This window comes from Gorilla gorilla, chromosome 18 (genome assembly GCF_029281585.2).
Source record: "Gorilla gorilla gorilla isolate KB3781 chromosome 18, NHGRI_mGorGor1-v2.1_pri, whole genome shotgun sequence".
NCBI classification, from domain to species: Eukaryota; Metazoa; Chordata; class Mammalia; order Primates; family Hominidae; genus Gorilla; species Gorilla gorilla.
This window is the reverse complement of record NC_073242.2, coordinates 108,946,515-108,967,766: the sequence shown is the minus strand read 5'-3', so window position 1 is coordinate 108,967,766 and position 21,252 is coordinate 108,946,515. Positions and strand designations below refer to the sequence as shown.

At 41.8% G+C, this 21,252-nt stretch overlaps 1 protein-coding gene across 2 annotated transcripts in view; it reads right to left on the bottom strand.

Annotated features, from left to right (window-relative positions):
- Positions 1 to 21,252, bottom strand: part of WWOX (WW domain containing oxidoreductase) — a 1,113,301-nt gene that overhangs the window by 762,068 nt on the left and 329,981 nt on the right. Inside the window, exons 8-9 of one of the 2 annotated variants that reach the window (XM_055366621.2) lie at positions 17,095 to 17,359; positions 12,319 to 12,679 (exon numbers count right to left, since the gene is read on the bottom strand). In XM_055366621.2, the coding sequence (XP_055222596.1) occupies positions 12,665 to 12,679; positions 17,095 to 17,359 (280 nt within the window). In that variant the 3' untranslated portion in view covers positions 12,319 to 12,664. Of the gene's footprint in view, positions 1 to 12,318; positions 12,680 to 17,094; positions 17,360 to 21,252 lie in introns of those variants that run through there. The other variant, XM_019012536.3, reaches the window with a different exon arrangement.

The following is a 21,252-nucleotide window of genomic DNA, read 5'->3' as shown; positions in this document are numbered from 1 at the left end:
ATTATACATTTTTAACATGGTTGGCTTTATAACATGAAAACTATACTTTAGTATTCAAAATCAATCTCAAACCTATTTTCTAAAAGCAGCAAAGTAATGGGTGGTTATTTTTTTTAGCTTCCTGCTTAAAAAAAATTCATAACAAAACAACAACAAATCCTAGGATTACATATAGTCTAGATATTCTACACAGGCTTTGAAATGATTGGCTAGCCTTACCAAGCTTTATGGCTTAAAAAAAAAAAGTTCACGCTTTCTGGCTAGTTTTTGTAACTCAAATCCAAATTCTGCAATACACATTTCTTTAGAAAGACAATTTGGGCCATCAATTAACATGGGCCCCTTCTACTAAAGCAACATGAAAGCAAATACTTGACTTTAGGATACAGTATCTACCAGTTTGTTTATTCTTTTCATAAGCTTTCTTATTAAATAACTAAATCTTACCTCCCATCACAAAGCAGAAATACATATATGTTTTAAATCGGTGCATTTGGTGCCTCTCTCAGCCCAGAAAGAGAGAAGAAAAGGATGACGAAAGGATGCAAACAGAAAAAGAACGAAGAAAAGACAAACGTATCCATAATAAATGCTATGGCTTCAGGCAGCTCAAGAAAAATCATCAAGTCCTGTGAGTAAATCTACCACAATGTAGCAGGGTCCCCAAAAGGCACTAAAATCCAAAACAAAATTCAAGTTGTAGAGTGTGGTAGCTGGCCCTGATCACCCCTGCCTCTCAGGATTCCTACCACTGTGAAATCCCTTCCCCTTTAACAAGGATCAGACTCAGTGATTTCCTTCTAACAAAAAGAATATGGCAAAAGCAGTAAGACGTCACTTCCGTGGTTACGTTACAAAGAACTGTGACTTTCATTTTACCAATGGATTCTATTTCCTTCTTGGCTTACATGCTTCGATAAAGCCAGCAGCCATGATGGAGATCCCTACGTGGCAAGGAACCAAACACCAGGCAGGAAAGGAAGCCTTCAATCCACTGGGCCATAAGGAACTGAGTCCTACCAGCAACCACGAGGGCTTGGAAGTGGATCCTTCCCAGCTGAGTCTTGAGACTGTTACCTGGTATAATGCCTACTTGACATAGGTGAATTTCTACCCTGTAATAACACTGCTTATCTTTAAGAAACAGGACACCTGTGATAAAAAGTTCCCTCTGTAACCAGACCAGCTGAGATTTGTTAGAAGGAAGATAGCTGACCCAAGGACTTCAAAAAGACCTCAGGTTTCATTATAATCCTATTTCCATGCTAAACAGCCCCCTCACCAGCACCGGGACAGTTGACAATCACCATGACAATGATCAGAAGCAGCCATAAAAGCATAAAAAGTAAGGCAACACTCTGGTTCCGGGAAGTTCACTGCCCATTTCAAGAGAAGACATGATTATTCCTCCCCTTGATTTTAATGTCCAGCCTCTTCGTTAAAACAGCAACAACAACAAAGTCTATATTTTAACTTCCTCACCCCTCATTAGTGGAGAAGCTGATTTGTGAATTTGTGAGCCATGCTCCTGCTTCTCAATTCCATGGCCATTGAGTAATGCCTGTACTGCTTGACGCTGCTTTCGGTTTTGTGTGTTGGCTTCATGACACCCAACAGGATAAGACCCCATTCTTTTGGGGCACCAGCTTTGTCGGTAAGAAGTTGACTCCAGCCCAGTGGACACCTTGATTGCAGCCTGTGAGACTCTAAACCAGATGGTCCAGCTAAGCAATGGCTGGTTCCTAATCTACAAAGGCTGTAAAATAATGAATGTGCATTGTATTAACCTGCTAAATATTGAGGTAACTTGTTATGCAGTGATAGATAACTAATACATAGAGTTTTATTAATTTCTGCCTTTTTTGCTCGTCTTGAGGAATTTTACTCCCCCGTTATGAATTACTGTGGTCCTTTGGTCAGCTTCAGAAAATGGAGCTGAAGGGACCACATACTCACAGGCCAGTATTTCATTGCATGGATTGGGGGCAAGTAATGAGAGCAGGGCCGTTGTCCCAGAACTTCTATTAATAATAGTTTCTAGGCCAGAAGCAGTGGCTCACACCTGTAATCCCAACACATGGGGAGGCTGAGGCAGGCAGATCACTTGAGGTCAGGAGTTCAAGACCAGCTGGGCCAGTATGGTGAAACCCTGTCTCCACTAAAAATACAAAAGTCAGCCGGATGTAGTGGTGGGTGCCTGTAATCCCAGCTACTTGGGAGGCTGAGGCAGGAGGATCGATTAAACCCAGGAGGTGGACGTTGTAGAAAGCAGAGACTATGCCACTGCACTTCAGCCTGGATGACACAAGGAGACTCCAACTCACATAATAATAATAATTAATAATAATAGTTTCTTCTGCTTTCCTTGGCTGCTAAGTAGCTTAGAACAAAGTCTGCCTTCCTCCAGTACCCCTCCACTGACTCCCCAGCAACAGCTGTAGAGATTTGTGAAACGGAATCCTGCATGGTTTCTTTATTCTTTCTCAAGTAAATGTCCACTTTTGAATTTCCTTCTGCCTCCGACTAATTTTTGTTATCATTACCTTTTGGAACAATGGAGTCTAAGGGGGGGCATGCATGTATGCGGATATTTACATAAGTGTAGTTGAATAATTACACATATACTTTCACCTCTGATAAATACAGATTCAATTCCATCCCTGTCACTTGCTAGCTAAGTGATCTAAGACAGTTTACTTAGCACTTCTAAACTTCAGTTTCCTTGTCTGTAAAAGGAAGACAATTTTCTTGAACTTCTACAGGATGTAGAAATTCTACATGATGATGCAATAAGCAGCTTTACACAGATTTACTAATTTACAGCAAATGCTTAAGAAAAAATTTATTACAGTATTAAAATATTGCCATTGTTACTGGCATAGGAGTAAATGTACAGAGTTACAGATCTAGTTTCCTCTGTAATTTTAGAAAATCCATCTGTCCAGGGTCCATTCCAAAGCTACACAGCTAACTTGAACTAAGCCAGATTTTTGTAAGATCAAATACTCTGCCTGTCTGGTTCAGAAAACAGGAAATAACTCAAACCTTTCTAAAAACCTTACTTCTGAAAGGCACTAGACAGGACAGAGTACAGAGAAGCATAAATAAGACATCCTGCCATCAGGACCTTCCAGTATAACAAAGAAAAGCACAGGGCACAGCATAATACACCTAAAATAAGTATATAATTGGCAGTGGCTCACATCTGTCATCCCAGCACTTTGGGAGACCAAGGTAGGTGGATCCTTTGAGGTCAGAAGTTCATGTCCAGCCTGGTGAACATGGCAAAACTCTGTCTCTACTAAAAATATAAAAGTTTGCCGGGTGTAGTAGCACATGCCTGTAATCCCAGCTACTGAGGAGGCTGAGACTGGAGAATGGCTTGAACTTGGGAGGCGGAGGCTGCAGTGAGCCGAGATAATGCCACTGCATTCCAGCCTGGGAGACAGAGGGAGACTCCATCTCAAAAAAAAAAAAAAAGTATACACTTGGTACTATACTCGATGTTCACCAAATAGTAAGAAAAACATATCATAAGTAATTTTTATAAGGTAATAATGAACAATTATAATATTAATTATAATATCAATAGTAGGAGTAGTAAAATCATCACAATAATCTAACACTTACCGGCATTTACGGAGTTCCTGGGATGTGACAGAAATGCTTCCAAGTCTTTCCAGGCCTTCCTGATTTTAGTCCTTGCAACAACCGCCTGAGGCAGGCAACATCTCTTGTCAAAGCAAAGGCAGACAAGGACCTGAGACTTCAGGATGTTGACCAAGGCCATGGAGAAGGCAAGTGGCAAAATTCAACCTTTAATCCCAAGACCTCCTCAGTCAAAAGCCAATGCTCTTTCCATACTTCCTCTCTAAGACTTGAAAAGAGCGTCACAGGTTACAAAATACTCTCTGGAACATGGTCTCAAGTATGATGTATATATTTCTTGACCATTGTACATTAAACTGATAGTTTACTAACTAGTTTTATGAATGATCCCTACTGATACCTTTTCATCACACCAAAGGAAGAAAAACACATCAATACCATTAGCATTTCTATTTTGTGCTTAGTCTTTCCAGATCTAAAAGAAGCAAAATAAGCCCATTTATCAGTCCACATACAGCCAGCTACCCATTTGACTATTTCGGCCAAATTACGCAGCCAATTTTCCAAAGCACAGCAAAGGCTAGGCTCATCAAAAACGTAAGTAAAGCTGTTTTCTCTTCTTTCCCCCCTGCCCCTGCCCCGCCCCCCACCCCAGGACAGAGTCTTGCTCCGTCACCCAGGCTGGAGTACAGTGGCACGATCTCTGCTCATGGCAACCTCCACCTCCTGGGTTCAAGTGATTCTCATGCTTCAGCCTCTAGAGTAGCTGGGACTACAGGAAAGCTCCACCATGCCCAGATAATATTTTTGTATTTTTAGTAGAAAAGGGTTTCACTGTGTTAGCTAGGCTGGTTTCAAGCTCCCAGCCTCAAGTGATCCAGCCCACCTCAGGCTGTAAACCGGTTTGCTTATTTGTTTTGTTTACTAACCGAAGATGATCATATTATTTCTTTCTGTGAAGATGAATTAGTGAAAACAATTACTCAAATTAAAGCTCCTTCCTGGGCTGAAGTCGGAGTGGTTTCTCTCTTCATTTCCATGCCTATCATCTGTCTTCCCAACATACTGTCCCCATGATGACAGGGACCTTGTATAGCATTCTGTCCCTAGCAAAGCACCTGGCTTATGTTAGATGCTCAATAATATTTGTTGAATGAATGAATGCATGCACATCAAAAAGATCTTGTGACATGATTTTTGTGGCCCACCCATCAATTTACTGAGGTGAGCGCCCTTCTTCTAGAACATATTCCCCCTTTACTCGCTAATGCTCCAAATCCTTTCTGGAAATAGATGGGGTATGGTATTTACAAAAAGGCACAGGCTGAAAGAATGGCTTCTGGATAAAAAGAATCTAGACTCTAGGACAGCTTATACCCTGATGTAAACCTGTATCATTTCTTTCCCTTCACCCCACGAGGTGGTACGTCCAGAAAGGTCTGCATTTCACAGATGAGCTCACCTGGCTCGCTACACGATTAGGTGAGATGCAGCAAAAAGTTTTAGTGCAGGTTTGGAACCTGGGATCCGAAACACACACAGAACTACGGCGCTTAAATGGTACCTGTAGGGTTTTCTAGGCCAGTCATTCCAAGTACAACCTCATTCCAAGTACAACCCCGTCACTTCCAACAAAGGGAAAAACAGTAACAGCAGCATTTGAGTGAGTTCTCCCTGAAGTCAAATATATTCCATTGAAAGAACTGCTCCTCATAGGCCGGGTGCGGTGGCTCACGCCTGTAATTCCAACACTTTGGGAGGCCGAGGCAGGTGGATCATGAGGTCAGGAGATCGAGACCATCCTGGCTAACACCGTGAAACCTCGTCTCTACTAAGAATACAAAAAATTAGCCGGGTGTGGTGGCACGCGCCTGTAGTCCTAGCTACTCGGGAGTCTGAGGCAGGAGAATTGCTTGAACCCGGGAGGCAGAGGGTGCAGTGAGCCGAGATCGCCCCACTGCACTCCAGCCTGGTGACAGAGTGAGACTCCACCTCAAAAAAAAAATAAAAAAAAAAAGAATTGCTCCTCGTCCCATAACTGTATCCTTCCTATAATTTCTGACATGAAAATATCCATTCTCTTAATAAATGATGGTAGGTTCAGTTTTCATCCAAAAATTATGAAATACAATGTCTGTGGGCCCATGTTAGTCTCCTTTTTTTATTTCCTTTCAAGTTAAACTGTTCTATTAACCCACAGGATGGCTATTCTTGGTTAACTGATTCATTTTACAGATAAGAAAACTGAGGACCAGAAAGGATAACTGATTTGCTCAGAGCCACACAATTATCTAAAGAGAGCACACTCTAAAATTACATTAGATGAGTAAGACATAAAGAAGGAAACCCAGGACCACAGAGCCCGGCACGGAGCTGGGAACATGTACTCAGCTGATTTGCAAAGTATTCCTTTATCTTGGTGTAAAAAGAAGAGGGAGAGGAGTTCCGTTTCCAAACGATTCTGAGCACCAGGTTTCAGCCCTCTTTGTTTTCGCTAGGAAAACATTACCCTACACCTCACAGGGAAAAATCAACATGGCCAGTGAGTTATACAAAAATCACTGTTCACAGAAGAAACATTCCAGAAACATCGTCATGGGGCAATACAAACTCTTGGCCTCGGTTTAATCACGCTGGCCTCCAATATCTAAACTGCGTTGCAGCCAAAAATCACTGGAAATAAGTATGAAATTGGAGAAAAGGAAACTGAAAGAGGGGAGGATCAAAGAAGGCACCACAAACTTAAAAGAAAAAAGAAAAGTAATAAAAGAGCTACAAAGAGTTATAAAGAGGCAGCACATTACCAAAATGCCAACGGGCACACAGAAGAAAAGGAAACCGGGAAGATAAAACTAGGGGAATTGCAAATCTTGGTTAAATGTTCATTAAATAATTTGTCACACATACTAAGGCCAGATAGTCACTTTCTCCCCTTCTCGGGTGCTCATTCAGGAACAAAGGCCGAGGCGGATTTAAAACACTATAAAGCAAGGCAGAAAAAATACATTGATGAGGTGCTCCAGCCTCACAAAGGCAGATCTAGTTTCCTTCTCTTTGTTTTTAACAAGAAAGTGGCCAATGTTTCCTCCAAGCTAAGGTGTGCTCTTGGTGCCAGTAAAACAGGCAACCGGAGGGCTTAAAATCTGCACTGTGGAAGCCTGCTGAGTTCTGATGAGCATTGTGTAATCTGTCTTAGTGGTTCCTGAGGCTTGCACATATAGTTTTGGTTTTTTTTGTTTTTTTGTTTTTCAGTCTCACTCTGTCACCCAGGCTAGAGTGCAGTGATGTGATGTCAGCTCACTGCAACCTCCACCTCCCAGGTTCAAGTGATTTTCATGTCTCAGCCTCCCAAGTAGCTGGGACAACAGACACGAGTCACCACACACAGCCTTTTTTTTTTTTTTTTTTTTTTTGAGATGGAGTCTCGCTCTGTCACGCAGGCTGGAGTGCAGTGGCGCGATCTTGGCTCACTGCAACCTCCACCTCCAGGGTTCACGCCGTTCTCCTGCCTTAGCCTCCTGAGTAGCTGAGACTACAGGCGCCCACCACCGCGCCCACCACCACGCCTGGCTAATTTTTTTGTATTTTTAGTAGAGTCAGGGTTTCACCATGTTAGCTAGGATGGTCTCGATCTCCTGACCTCGTGATTCGCCCAGCTCGGCCTCCCAAAGTGCTGGGATTACAGGCATGAGCCACCATGCCCGGCCAGCCAATTTTTTTGTATCTTTTTAGTAGAGACAGAATTTCGCAATGTTGACCTGGCTGCTCTCGAACTCCCGACCTCAGGTGATTCATGCGCCTCGGCCTCCCAAAGTGCTGGGATTACAGGTATGAGCCACTGTGCCTGGCCCATATGAGGTTTTTATGTTCAATGTTAACAGGGAGAATTAGGCCTTCTATGACAGACACAGTGCCATCATTAGGAGAATGGGTATCTATAAACAATGGGAAGAGAAGCAATCAATTTATCGTAAAATAAGCCAGGCGAAGAAAGACAAATACTCTATGATCTCACTTTTTGTGTGGAATTTAAAGCAGTCAAACTCACAGACGCAGAGAGTAGAGGGCAGTTCCCAGGAGGGGCTGGTAGTGAGGAAGTGGGAGGGGGTGGTAAATGGGGAGATAGTGGTCAAAGGATCCTAAGCTTTAGTTAGACAGAATGAATATATTCTGGAGATCTATTGTACAGCATGGTGAATACAGTTAACGATAGTAATAATAATAACTTATTATATACTTGAAAATTGCTGAGACTAGACTTTGAATGTTCTTGCCACACACAAAAAATGATAGCTATGTAAGTTGATGGATGTGTTAATTAGCTTGATTGTGGTAGTCATTTCACAATACAAATGAATATCAAAACATCACATTTCACACCACGAATACATATAATTTTTTTTTTTCCTTTAGAGATAGGGTCTCACTATGTCACCCAGGATGGAGTGCAGGGGCACCATCATAGCTCACTGCAGCCTCCAACTCCCAGGCTCAAGTCATCCTCCCAGCTTGGCCTCCTCAACTGTTAGGATTATAGGCATGAGCCACCATGCCCAGCCACACACACACACACACACACACACACACACACACACGTGCGTATATATGAAATTTTTGTCACTCATACCTCAGTAAAGCTGGGGAAAATAATGTTAATAATGACAGCAATAATGCTTATTGAGTATCTAGTATATTCTGAATGCTGAACATTCCTAATCTTTAATTTCTACTGCAAGCCAATAACAATAGTAGTTAACATTTCTTAAGCATCTAGCACATTGTAGAGGCCTTAAGTTCATAACGTCTTTAATTCTCAAGACAAGCCCATGAGGTAGTTCTAACATCTCAGTTTTATGCATGAATCTTAATCAGGTTTTGAACCTTGCCCAAGAGTTAGAACGGGAGAGAGCTAGGGTTGGACCCGAGAGCTGTCTACCTCTAAAGCTCATCCTGTCTCTCCTGTGCCTCACCTCTCTCTCCTTACATTCATTCCCTCCAAACATACCCACACCGCTGGATACGTCCCTTACATGTCATTTGACCATGAGCCTGGGGGACCTTGGGGGCTTTCTGTGTGACTCTGAGCAGGTCTCCTTGCCTTATCTTTTATGTATTTACACATTCTAAACTATAATCCCTTGCCTACCTCAGAGGGATAAATGATAAGAAGTACATTAAGGACTCTCACTGATTCAGCACCTGGTCATCTTTCATGTATTCATTTACAAACATTTACAGAAAATTTACTGTATGGACCAGGGATACAGTAGTGTGAAGGCAAAAACACCACTGTCAATAGAAGGGGGTCAGACATTAAATAAGAAACTACAGGCTGGGTGCAGTGGCTCACATCTGTAATCCCAGCACTTTGGGAGGCTGAGGCAGGTTTGAGACCAGCTTGGCCAACATGTTGAAATCCTGTCTCTACTAAAAATACAAACATCAGCCATGTGTGGTGGTGCACACCTGTGATCTCAGCTACTCAGGAGGCTGACACAGGAGAATCGCTTGAACCTGGGAGGCGGAGGCTGCAGTGAGCCAAGATTGCACCACTGCATTCCAGCCTAGGTAACAGAGCAAGACTTCATCTCAAAAAAAAGAAAAGAAAAGAAAAAAGAAAAAGAAACTACAGGCCAGGCACAGTGGCTCATGCCTGTAATCCCAGCACACTTTGGAAGGCCAAGGCAGGTGGATCACCTGAGGTCAGGAGCTTGAGACCAGCCTGGCCAACATGTTGAAACCCCGCTTCTACTAAAAATATATAAATTAGCTGGGTGTGGTGGCCAGTGCTTGTAATCCCAGCTACTTGGGAGGCTGAGGCAGGAGAATTGCTTGAACACGGGAGGCGCGGAGGTTGCAGTGAGCCGGGATTGTGCCACTACACTCCAATCCAGGCAACGGAGAGACACTCTGTCTCAAGAAAGAGAAAAAAGAAAAAAAAAAAAACTACAGAAATTATGTTTTCAAACTGCAGTTGTGTTAAATGTCATGAAGAAGAAATTCCAGAGACTCTTCATTTACTCATTCAGCACATAAGGAGTGCTACTAGGAGTCAGGCAGTATTGTAGGCACTGGCTGTTCTGAAACAACATATTGGAGAGCTTGATATAATCTGAGAGACCAAAACTGCTTCCTTGACGTGTGCTGTTCAGACTGAGTTTTGCAGGATGGGTAGAAATTAAGAGTGGAGGAGGAGTATTCTAGGCTGAAGAACATGTTTCAAAACCCTAAGGAAAGAAAGAGCATGGAGCCAGAAGTGGCTTGAGGTATGGTGGGTCAAGTGGATGGGGACCGGGGAAGACTAGATGCCTTTCATTTCAATTCTCACTTCCTCTCACAACGACCCTATAAAATCGATAGCATTTCCATTTGATTAATGAGAAAACTATTAAAATATGTACATACCTATTCAACAGTGCCTGTGTCAACACCATTACCCTATCCTTTTTCCTCAAAATCAGAGTTCGCCTGCCACTCTAGAGGCTCAAAAAGCCAGTTATGCACTTTTCTGGTCTCCTTTATAACTAGGATACAAACAGATGACTCAGACCCAACCAGTGGGATCTGACGGGAAGTCAACTCAGGAGGACAGTTCTGAAGCAGAATCCTCTCTCTCTTGATAAAGGAAAAAGGCATGCAATGAGGAGCCTCATCCCTCCCATCTGTGCCTTCAGACCTTATCAAATAGGATGCAATGGCTGGCACCACAGAAGCCATCTTGTAAGCATGAGGGAAAAGTAAAGATTATCACAAAGGAGCTACTCATATAGTAGCCAAACACAACCCTTGCTGCCTCAGCACCTCTGGATACATGGGAAAGCAAAACCTCTATTATTTAAACCACCTTTAAGTGGGTGTTAATAACTTGTGGCCTAAAGCAGATAAACTGATGTAGAAAATTAACCTCAGAAATGTCAAATGATTTCAAAATTATGTAACTAAAAGGGAGCAGAGGCTGCATTTTGAATACAATCCTCATGATTCTAAATCCTTTGCCCTTTTCCAACTTACTTACATCCATTGGTCGCTGGACTAAGCAAGCACTGTAAACTTAAAAGCTTTGGACATAATGACATAAGACTACTAAAACCAATGGTAATGTTAATCCAGGGCAGGAAGAAGAATGTTTCTTCCTGCAAGAAGGTAGCCTCAGTGGTGTAAGAGGACAAGCCAGCTACCAGGTCCTTCTGTTGACAGACAACTGCAGGAAAGCGCCAGTGTGGTCCAACCACAGAGGGGTCCTGAGAGTCCAGTTTTCTAACATATCTGGACTGGCAAGAGAAAGGCAACCAGAGAATTCAAACCTCACTCAGGAGTCTCAAAATGTTTAGATTCATGAAGAACACAATGAAATTTCCACTTTGAAAACCATATTTCCCCCTCGCAACAGAAAGAAGCCTGTTTTATACACCCTCTGCCTTGTATGTGATACACCAATGTACCAATACACATTCAAACAGGTGGCTTTGCCCTTGATAGTATCTATAGTGTAGTCAGCTGCAGGTATTTAAAGATGGAAAGGGGGAGAAGTATTTTTCTAAAATACTAATTTCAGGAACAAATCGACATATATTATCTCTTTCATTACGTTTTCAATTGTACAACTATAAATCACCCTGCAGCGGGTTATTCAAGGGCAGAATTACCCCGTTTGGCTTTCACGAAGGTTAGAAGAATGACATCTTGTGCTTTTTCTAGTTATAATTTATAACTTTGCAACAGAACCAGCATTGCCGGCCCATCCATTAGCAGGGTAGCCGCACATCCGTTAAAACTCAGCACGATGACTGGCTTTACACGGGCACAGGAAACGTAACCCGATCGTCGCAGAAGTTCCATAAACGTAAGCCATTTTTTAATGTAAAATGATTTGAAAATGCAGTTCCCTAAAACATCTGCTAAGCTCTTGCTACCCTAACACATGATATTCTTTCTCCTGTTACCTGCCAACACAAATATTTGGTTGCACAAAACACTCCTAAGAGGCACGTGACAGTGCTCAGCTTCAAATCTGCATACTGGTCCACAAAGGACCGACTTGGACCTGGGAACTCTGGCAAGGATGTATTTACCAGAAATGAAAGCTTATGTGGAAAAAAAGGGTGGGGTTGGCGGTGGTGGCAGCATTCATTTCAGTGAAGGTGCTGTCAAACATTATAAAAAGGAAGCATAACTGCATAACTAGATATGGATGCCAGGGGCATTACCGTGCATTGGACAAAGCAAATGCAGCTGCAATTAGCAAGTGAAAGTTTACAAGGCTGGTATATCATTTTCTTGAACACGCTGCGTGAGGTTTCTGTGCTTTTCAACTACCAAATAAAGACAATAATTCTAAGATTGTAGAACTTGGAATTATTAATTCTAACAGAAATTATGAGAAATTAATGAAAATACATGCTGATACATAAAGCATCGTGGTATCTGGGAAAACTGCCAATCTGCATCTCTATTTGGAAGTGAGGTAGGATTCTAAAGTCATCACACATGGTTACAACTGCAAAAAGCCAAGATTAGCCTTGAAAATCCCTTATGTGCACCAGATACAATGCCTGGTTTTGTGAATTAAAACCCATAGACTAATATGTATATATAAATATAGATACTAAAATACAATACATTTTTTCACCAACTAGGAAGTTCTTACCAAACAATACACATTAATGCGTGCATGTGCAAAACATTTTAGAGTAATTTAACTGCATAAAAGAATGCTCTAGAGTCAAGAAAATAAACATGTAACGCACGCATGATGTGACTTCATTAATAGAAAGTGCTCAGCAAATGTTAGTTTCCTTTAACATATTTTAGAAGCAGCTATTTGAAGTATATTGCATCTTTTTTAGAACGACACTTAAAAATAACTCAATTTCCAAGTTTATCTGTGATTTTTATTTTACCATAAATTGGAGGGAGGAAGAAACAAACACATCTCCCCCAGGACGCCCCAATACACTTGTCCAGTTCTCTGGATCTGAAGAGGAAGAGGGAGGCAGAGACATGGCTTTACCAGTAGGGGCCGCTGTGCTGAGAATTGATTCCTGTGAGTTTCTCATTAGTGATTATTATACTGCAGGCAGCCAAAATGGAAAAATTAATTAATTTCAAAGTGATAATGCATTTACAGCAACAATTAGAAATGTATAACTGTAAAAGGGCAACATTTAAAAGACAGATTACATTTAATAAAGTTGCACAAGAACATCCAATTGTAAAATTACTGATCTGCAACAATATTCCTTAAAGAGGCACTTAAAATAGCCCGACTCCATGAAGAGTGACCTAATTACTGTAACTAAAATCACCGTAGTCACAGCAAGTCACAGCAAATAAAAAAGGGACGTTGATATTAGAATACTGCTGTTTAATACTTAAGGGAGCCAGCTACAGGGAAGAAATGAAGGCAGGGCTTCCGAGCACAAGTCTGGGTTGTATTTCTTGCACCCCTGACCTCATGCAACAGAATGTGTACTCCAGCAATACTCGAGTCAGAAGGAAACACCCTCTCTAAGGTAAAAGGCAGACAAGGCAGAGCACACTAGCCATCTGGTGATAGGGACATTGCATCTATGCTAAGCTTCTCAATCACAATTAGAAACCCAGCCTTTACCTACGGAAGAAATGGGATGCAACTGCGTGGTTTATATCCAAAAATATGTCTGCATTCAAATAGCAGAAATGCACCCTTTGTCCCAGAAACTGATGCATTATCCTGACGGAAGCAATGCCGAGCCACATACGCAGGATAGCCCAAGAGGGTGACTTTTCCAGTCAGTCTGGTCTATCTTACTAGGAAAATGACCAACCCGAGGTCTACATTCACGGTGATTCCTCTCCTAAATACACAGTCCTAAATGTTTATGAAAGAGAAGTGAATGCCTGCGAATTTGACAAGCAAGCTCAGAGCGCCCATTCCACCTCTGCATGTAGTGATGTATTATTTTCAATGGCAAAAACCGCAATAACTTCTGTATCAACCTAATATAGAGAACGCTGATGGCTAAAAAAGTACTACCAAACGCTTAAATATATAAATACACTAGAGAGGATTTTAGTAAGAATCTTAGCTACATATTCCACAGTCTTCGTCATCTTCATGCTTATCTAAAGTCCATTTGTGACATATAAAAGCTGCTATTTTCTAATCACTTAAGGTCAGAAACAAGAAAAGTCCACACCCTACGGCTTCCTCACAAATGAGACTTGCAGGTTGGAGATCACTGAACCAGGGTCCCTTTACCTGGACGCCCTTCCTACCTGGCCAGTAAACCTCTCCCTGAGTCTTTGGGGCCAGGGACAAAGCCCTTCTCTTCCCTTTCCAGACTCCCAATTTGCAGACTCTTGTTCTGTCAGCAGAGATTGCATTTTGGAGAATCATCATCGGGACCAAGGTACTGCTCACAACGACAAGAGTAACAGCCATCGTGGCAAGAAGTACTGCACACCTCCCATGCGAAAGGCACTGTGCTAGGCATGTCATTTGACCACGCTCTCCAATATGGCAGCCACTTGGCACACGTGGTGCTTTTCAGTTCGAATTAACTAACATGGAATCAAATTGAAAATTCACTTCCTCAGTTCTATTAGCCACATTTTTAGAACTCAATAGCCACATGTGGCCCACGGCTACCATACTGGAGAGCCAGATTATAATAATTGCAGAAATTCTATATCCATCATTACTGATGTTATATGCATTATTGTCAGTCCTTACACTAACCTGTATCACAATTTTCATCGTAATGAGACAGGCTCAGAAAGCTGGTCACATGTCTAAGTTGTTCCAGTGGTCAAGGTTAAGAACTGAGCTTAGCCATCAGCACCATTAGCAGGAGAGCTGTGAGGTCCACTGGCCCAGGTTGCCACTTTCTTCTCTTGCCACCACCAGGAAGTCATGTCAAATCCCATCTCAACTACAAGGGAAATGCTCACGTCCGGTGCCCTTTCTATGAGTGCCCCTCCCCAGACAACTTCAACAAAACCTGGGATGTTTGCGATGTCACCACTTTTCTCCAAACCCTCTCATGAGCTACACACTCATTTTGCCACAGCTTTCTCACCCAGGGATCTAAAGCTCAGTGCGCAGTTAATCTTTTAGCCAAGGTTGCTCCCAGAGGACATCTGTTTCTCCCAAGCCTTGCCTTGCTATACGCATTGAGGCCTGTTCACAAGTAGTCTCTGAGCTCTCCTGCCAGGGAAATAGGAGAGACTGCAGTAGGGTGCGGCAGAGGCTGCTGCACACTGGTGGGGTAGGCAAAGGAATTAGGCATGGAGGTTGGGCATCTGCTGTTACTAAGACACACTACAGGTATGGTGCTCACTGAGTTGCAACCTTCGTCTGATTCATTGTGCATCCTCCCCGACATGGTAATCCTTCTGCCTCCATTTCTAACCCCATACTCTGGTTTTCCACTCAGCCCAAGTCCTGAGCACACGTACTCCCAAAACAGCTAACACTCTGATATCATGATACAGTCACCAACCCAACTTAATTTTCTGGTGTTTTTTAGAGATACTCCTGTTAGGTCCAACCAGCCAACATTCAAGTCTGACTTTATTAAGCATATTACATTAAATATTATATAATAATCAACTCTTCTCCAATAAATAAAAATGTTTACCCTGACTTTATATTTTAGCAGAACTTGCCTTCCTTCTTTTCCCACATGCCCTGGCACAGAGTCCCTAAGCAATGGGATCAGGCCACAGAATAACAGTTTTCACTATTTTCTATCAATGACCCCTCATCCATTCGAGTCTACAACAAATGGCAAGATGGTTATATCACCCTTCACCAAATTCCATAGTCACAGAGTCATCTCTAAAGCTTTCCCATCACGTTCCTCTGATTAGGGACCTTATGGAAGAAGGAGAAAACGAACTCTCTGATGCCACTGAACCGAGCTCCTTAGAACACATCAGTGATCAAATGCAAGTGAGATGACTCAAGACCCAAAGATTACAACTGATGGTTGACTGGGCTTGTTAAAGCAGAAGGCACTGGGCCAGCAGAAAATAAGGAAGAATCCACCTCTCTCCTCTCCCCATTCCTAAATGCCTCATTTAAATGGCACTGGCACCCAGTTCAGATCCATATTCCTTCTTTTCATGTAAACTGAAGGACGGAACAAAGTATGAGGCATAACCATGGTCAAAGAAACTTTCATGAAGAGGCTGTGCTTATGCAGTCATCAGGAGCAAAGTGATGGGGAAATTTCAAAAGCCTGTGATCCACCTACAGGTAAGTTTCATTCATTTACTTCCTAGAGATCAATCCCACCATGCGGCATGGAACACCATTCTCCGTAGGTCCTTTCACTTCACTGCAACTGATCCTAAGTATTCGACTCTTGGAATATGTCTGTTTACTCTGCATAAAAACCACTTGGGTTATTAGAATGAAAGATATACTTACTTACCTCCTCCTAAGCACTTCAAAAGACTTTTGATGTGGTTTTAAAAGTCATCCCCAAATACGAAGGTTAAGGATGACAGGTGGGAATGAGTGTAAGAGAAGGCAGCAGACAGTTTCCAAGGTCGTGAGATCAGTTGAAGGATAATAGGCCTGCAATAGTTCTTCTTTTGTTGTTGTTTTGCTTTGTTTTATTAATATCCTAGGTCCAACTTTGAAGGCCTGTGATATCGCTAAAAGGCAAATGTGTTTGGGAAAAGGGTGATTTCTGTCAAGTAGATTTTAAGGTTGGGTAACTGGAATACTGGTGTCCACTAATAGGAAGACATTTTTGAAGTTCTTTGGTTTTGAAAAATAATCTACCAAATATATGGTGGAAAATATGCTTTCTTCATTCAAATTACTTCCTACTAAAACCGGTTCATAGAAGAAGGTTCTTAATATGGTTGATAAAGGAACATCAAACTATAAAAACATCTTATCACCTTTGTAAACACTTCCAAATGTAACCACAGTACCATGATTCATCCAAAATCGTCTTTGGGAAAGTAAAGAAGAAAACACATCCCTAGTTATCAAAGGATTCTCCAACAGAGGATTATACCCATTAGAAGAAACAATTTAGAACATCAGATACAGATTTTCTGTGAAACAAAGGAATCACATCTGCTGAAAATTAAGTAGCCACCAATCTTTGTTGTTTACCTACTGACACAAAACAGCAGTTTTCAAGTGCTCCATTCAACAAAATAGATTTTCAAAGTTTCTGAATAAAAAACCCCAAAAAAACCAAAAACAAACAAACAAAAAATCACCATTTCCATAAGGACTTTCAGCCATACTTAACATGATACTGAAACCCACATCTTCTACCCAGCCCTCCAAGATGCATTTACCCAAACAGACTTAACCTAAAGTTGATGAAAATGTGTTCAAGAGCCCTTTATGACGGGCTGGACAATGTTATTACCGAGACCAGACTCATGCCCGCAAGAGGTAAAAAGGTGGAGACACAAGTGTGCAGGTTTCTCTAGGACCCAAGGTGTTTGCGGCGCCAGAAGCTGTTCTCTTACCATGGACTTGGTGAAAGGCCTCGCCAAGGTAAACAGCAGTGTGTACACCCACCAGCTGCGATGAATGTTGGAGTACATCATATTTCCAGGATGCACTGCGTTCGACGTGACCCCGCGTGGGGAGAGGCGACGGTGCAGCTCGTTGGAGAAGAGGATGTTGCAGAGCTTGGACCTGTTATAAGCCAGCATCGCCCAATAGTCGTTTTTTGTTGGAGAGAGGCGACTGAAGTCCAGTTTTCCCAAGGAGTCGTTAATATCTGTAAATCTTAAAAATAGGAAATATGACGTGAAGCAACCAAGTTATGACTTCCCACACAGCTTTTTATTTTTATTGGAAATCTAAGGAATGCTGGGTGCAGTGGCTCACATCTGTAATCCCAGCACTTTGGGAGGCTGAGACGAATGGATCACCTGAGGTCGGGAGTTCAAGGCCAGCCTGGCCAACATGGCAAAACGCCATCTCTACTAAAAATACAAAAATTAGCCAGGTGTGGTGGCATGCCTGTACATGGGAATCTGAAGCAAGAGAATCACTGAAACATGGGAGGCAGAGGTTGCAGTGAGCAAAGATTGTGCCACTGCACTCCAGCCTGAGCGACAGAGCTAGACTCGGTCTCAAAAAAAAAAAAAAAAAAAAAAAAGGAATCTAAGGAAACTATGTAGAGATGAGTAAAAACTCAATCTTACATACATGAAAACAAAGTCTCCTTTAAAGACTGACAATGGTGATTTAACAATATAAACACAGGTCATGTCTGGTGGCTCATGCCTCTAATCCCAGCACTTTAGGAAGCTGAGGCGGGAGTATTGCTTGAGTGTAGGAGTTCAAGACCAGCTTAGGCAACATAGGGAGACACCATGTCTACAAAAAATAAACAATCAGTTGAGTATTTTGGCACATGCCTGTGGTCCCAGCTACTTGGGGGGCTGAGGCAGGAGGATCGCTTCAGCCTGGGAGGTCAACGTTGCAGTGAGCTATGATTGTGCCACTGAACTCTAGCCTGGGCAACAGAGTGAGACCCCCATATCTAAAAGTAAGAATTTAAAATTTAAAAATTAAAAAAAAAAAAAAAGGATTGGCTCCAAAGAGAGACTTCAGTAAAGACCCACACTCATAAATGTAGCAGTCCTGACATACTGAACTCTCTCTCCACCCTCTAACATATGTTTTTCAAAACCTTCAACAGGAAGTTCAAAGATAATTAAATTAAACAGAAAAGTGTCTTGAATAAAGGGCTGCTGCTTTTGGAAACAGAAAGATATCACATTCCTAACCTTTGACAGGGCTTTCCTGGATTATTTTAGCTAATGCTTGAGTCCTGTATATTTTCATTTGAGCATCCAAGAAATTATAGATGAGTCTTGTTGCCTCCAAGACTCTTTTCTAGATTAAAAATTAATGATTATAAAGGGGTTATAACCTTGGTGAGGTACCATCAATAGTCTTATACGTTTAAAAGAAAAATGTAAACAAAGCTAAGATGAGTTCTGGCAAAGTCTAATGTTTTTAAGTATACCCATGGCATGGATGTACACAAATCAACGTAACTAGTTGATGCTTTATAATTGGGTCTGACGGAGTCGTTAAACACCAGCTGTTTGTTTCTTTCCCTTTGTCTCTTTCTCTTAAATAACAATATAGTGACTTCCCTTACAAAATGGATCACAGCAAACAAAAGGAATTTTCTAAACGGTCTCATCTTTGTCAAAGGACCCCTCATATTATGCTTCTATAAGTTCATTCTGGGCACCGGGTAATGAGGAAGCATAATGGGAATCCTCTAGAAAACTGCTATGGAAAACAAAAAGCAAAAGGTAAAATGAAAATTATGAAATCATCCTATTATTCCTTAATATCAGCAGCTCAGGTTGGGCTAAGACCAAGAAAAGCATGGCAAGGGCAGAATGAAATTCATGTTATAATGGAAATTAAATATCCCTTCCACAGGACTCGGTGACATCCAATTTCTAGTGTTAAATGACATAGCTGCTCTAAAGTCATCAACAAAGCTGATGGCCAGAAACATCATCAAGGATACAGAAATGAGACCTTGAAACGAATTGTTGGCTGCCTTTTTTCTAGTACCCAAACCACAGGAAGAGTCTGACTTCCAAGCTTAATTGTCTAAGGCAATGGAACTCAGCAGGAAATTTGAAAATATATGAGGGCCTTCTTCTGGTTGTCGTGATGACTGCTGGTGATGGTAGCAGGGACGGTAGATGTCTTGCAATGCACATGATGTATTGCTCAATGAAGAATGCCCCAGTGGACACTCATGGAGATGAAAAGCCTGTGGATAATTATCTGAGCCTAGAAACATCCAATGAATTTCTAGGTGGGTAGTGCAACAACTATTTACATGTAGAATGAATAAACGCGCTTTCAGATTTTGTGTGGTTTTTGGAGGGTGACTGATATGGTTTGGCTGTGTCCCCACCCAAATCTCACACTGAATTGTAATAACCCCCATGTGTCAAGGGCAGAGCCAGGTGGAGACAAGTGAATCATGGGGGCGGTTTCTCCCATACTGTTCTCGTGGTAGTGAATAAGTCTCACGAAATCTGATGGTTTTATAAATGAGAATTCCCCTGCACATACTCTCTTGCCTGACGTCATGTAAGACATCCCTTGGCTCTTCCTTCATCTTCCGCCATGATTGTGAGGCCTCCCCAGCCATGTGGAACTGTGAGCCCATTAAACCTGTTTCCTTTATAAATTACCCAGTCTCGGGTATGTCTTTCTCAGCAGCGTGAGTACAGACTAACATAGTCAGGCTTCACTCAAGGTTGGTGGTGCTGGAGTCTGCAATACCACACACCTGTTAATGGTGTGCTTTTTTCTGAGAGTCCATTCAAGGTGATTCATCCACAGATACATACATCCCCATCTTTCCTGTAGCCTGGCCCAAGCATTTACATGTTGAAACACACGCCATTTCGTTTCAGTTATTTTTTCTTTGATTACAGTAAAGCTATCATATCGAATTGAAAATATATTTGTGCAAGTAAGTTATGTTATTTGCTAACTTTATTTCAACATAATAAGGTATCACAGAAGAGTTGTCACACAAAGGTGCTACTGAGTTGAGAATCCAATGATCCAAGGTATGGGACATGACTTGAAAACTCTACCTACATGGCACAGAAAACAGGGACAAGGATTTAGAGAATATCTGAAAGGTATGGAATAAATATAGCACCACCCCCTCCCTCTCTCTACTCATCTTTTGTCAACTGCTTCCAGAAACCCTTCTTGGCATATTTGTTTAGCCCAACCCAGTTCAGGGACTACTTCTTCCAGGAATCTCTCCATAATGAACTCTTCCACAGCTGGATATCACGGTGATTTTTTCGGTGGAAGTCAGGGAGAGAATGAAAGAAGCCATGCAAGGCAGATAAAAATACATGTCTTCATGGACATTAAGTATCCACTCTTCAGGACCCAGGCCATGACACCATTCCTAGTGTTCACTGACATTACTGGCCTTCCAAGATCGGTGAAAAGGCTCACTGTGCCATCTTTCTGTTCTATCTGTACATTGTTCCTCTGTCATCACCATACCAGACTGTAAGTCAATTGATCACCTGATTCCAAAACTAGACTGTGAATTCTTGGAAAGTAGACTGTAAGATTCTTGAGTGTTGCTTACTACAGTGCCTGACACATAGTAAGGACTCAATACAGAATTATTAAAGTTTGGTCATGGGTTTGGAATTCCAATCCAAGGACCAAGTCCTTAATAAAAAAAACAAAGGAACACAAATCCCATGATGAGAATTTGACAGTTTCCCTTGTTTCAAGTATTGCTCTAAAGGTAAAATTTACCACTAGGTTCAACTCTTCTGTTTTCCATTAATGTTTACATGTGGAATTTCCTCATGTTTAGGGCTTTTGGTTTTTGCTTATTTTTTTAGAGACAAGGTCTTGCTTTGTTGCCCATGCTAATCTCAACTCCTGAGCTCAAGGGATCCTCCTGCCTCAGCTTCCTGAGTAGCTGGTATTACAGGTATACACTATCATCATACACAGTGATTTTCTACTGTTAAGAATAAGGTCCCTGCTTAGGTATTTAAGGATAACACAGAAGTATGTCATGACTAGGGAACACTAAGTGAATTAAATGTCTAAGAGGAGAAAGTCATTTCTTCTTGATCCCT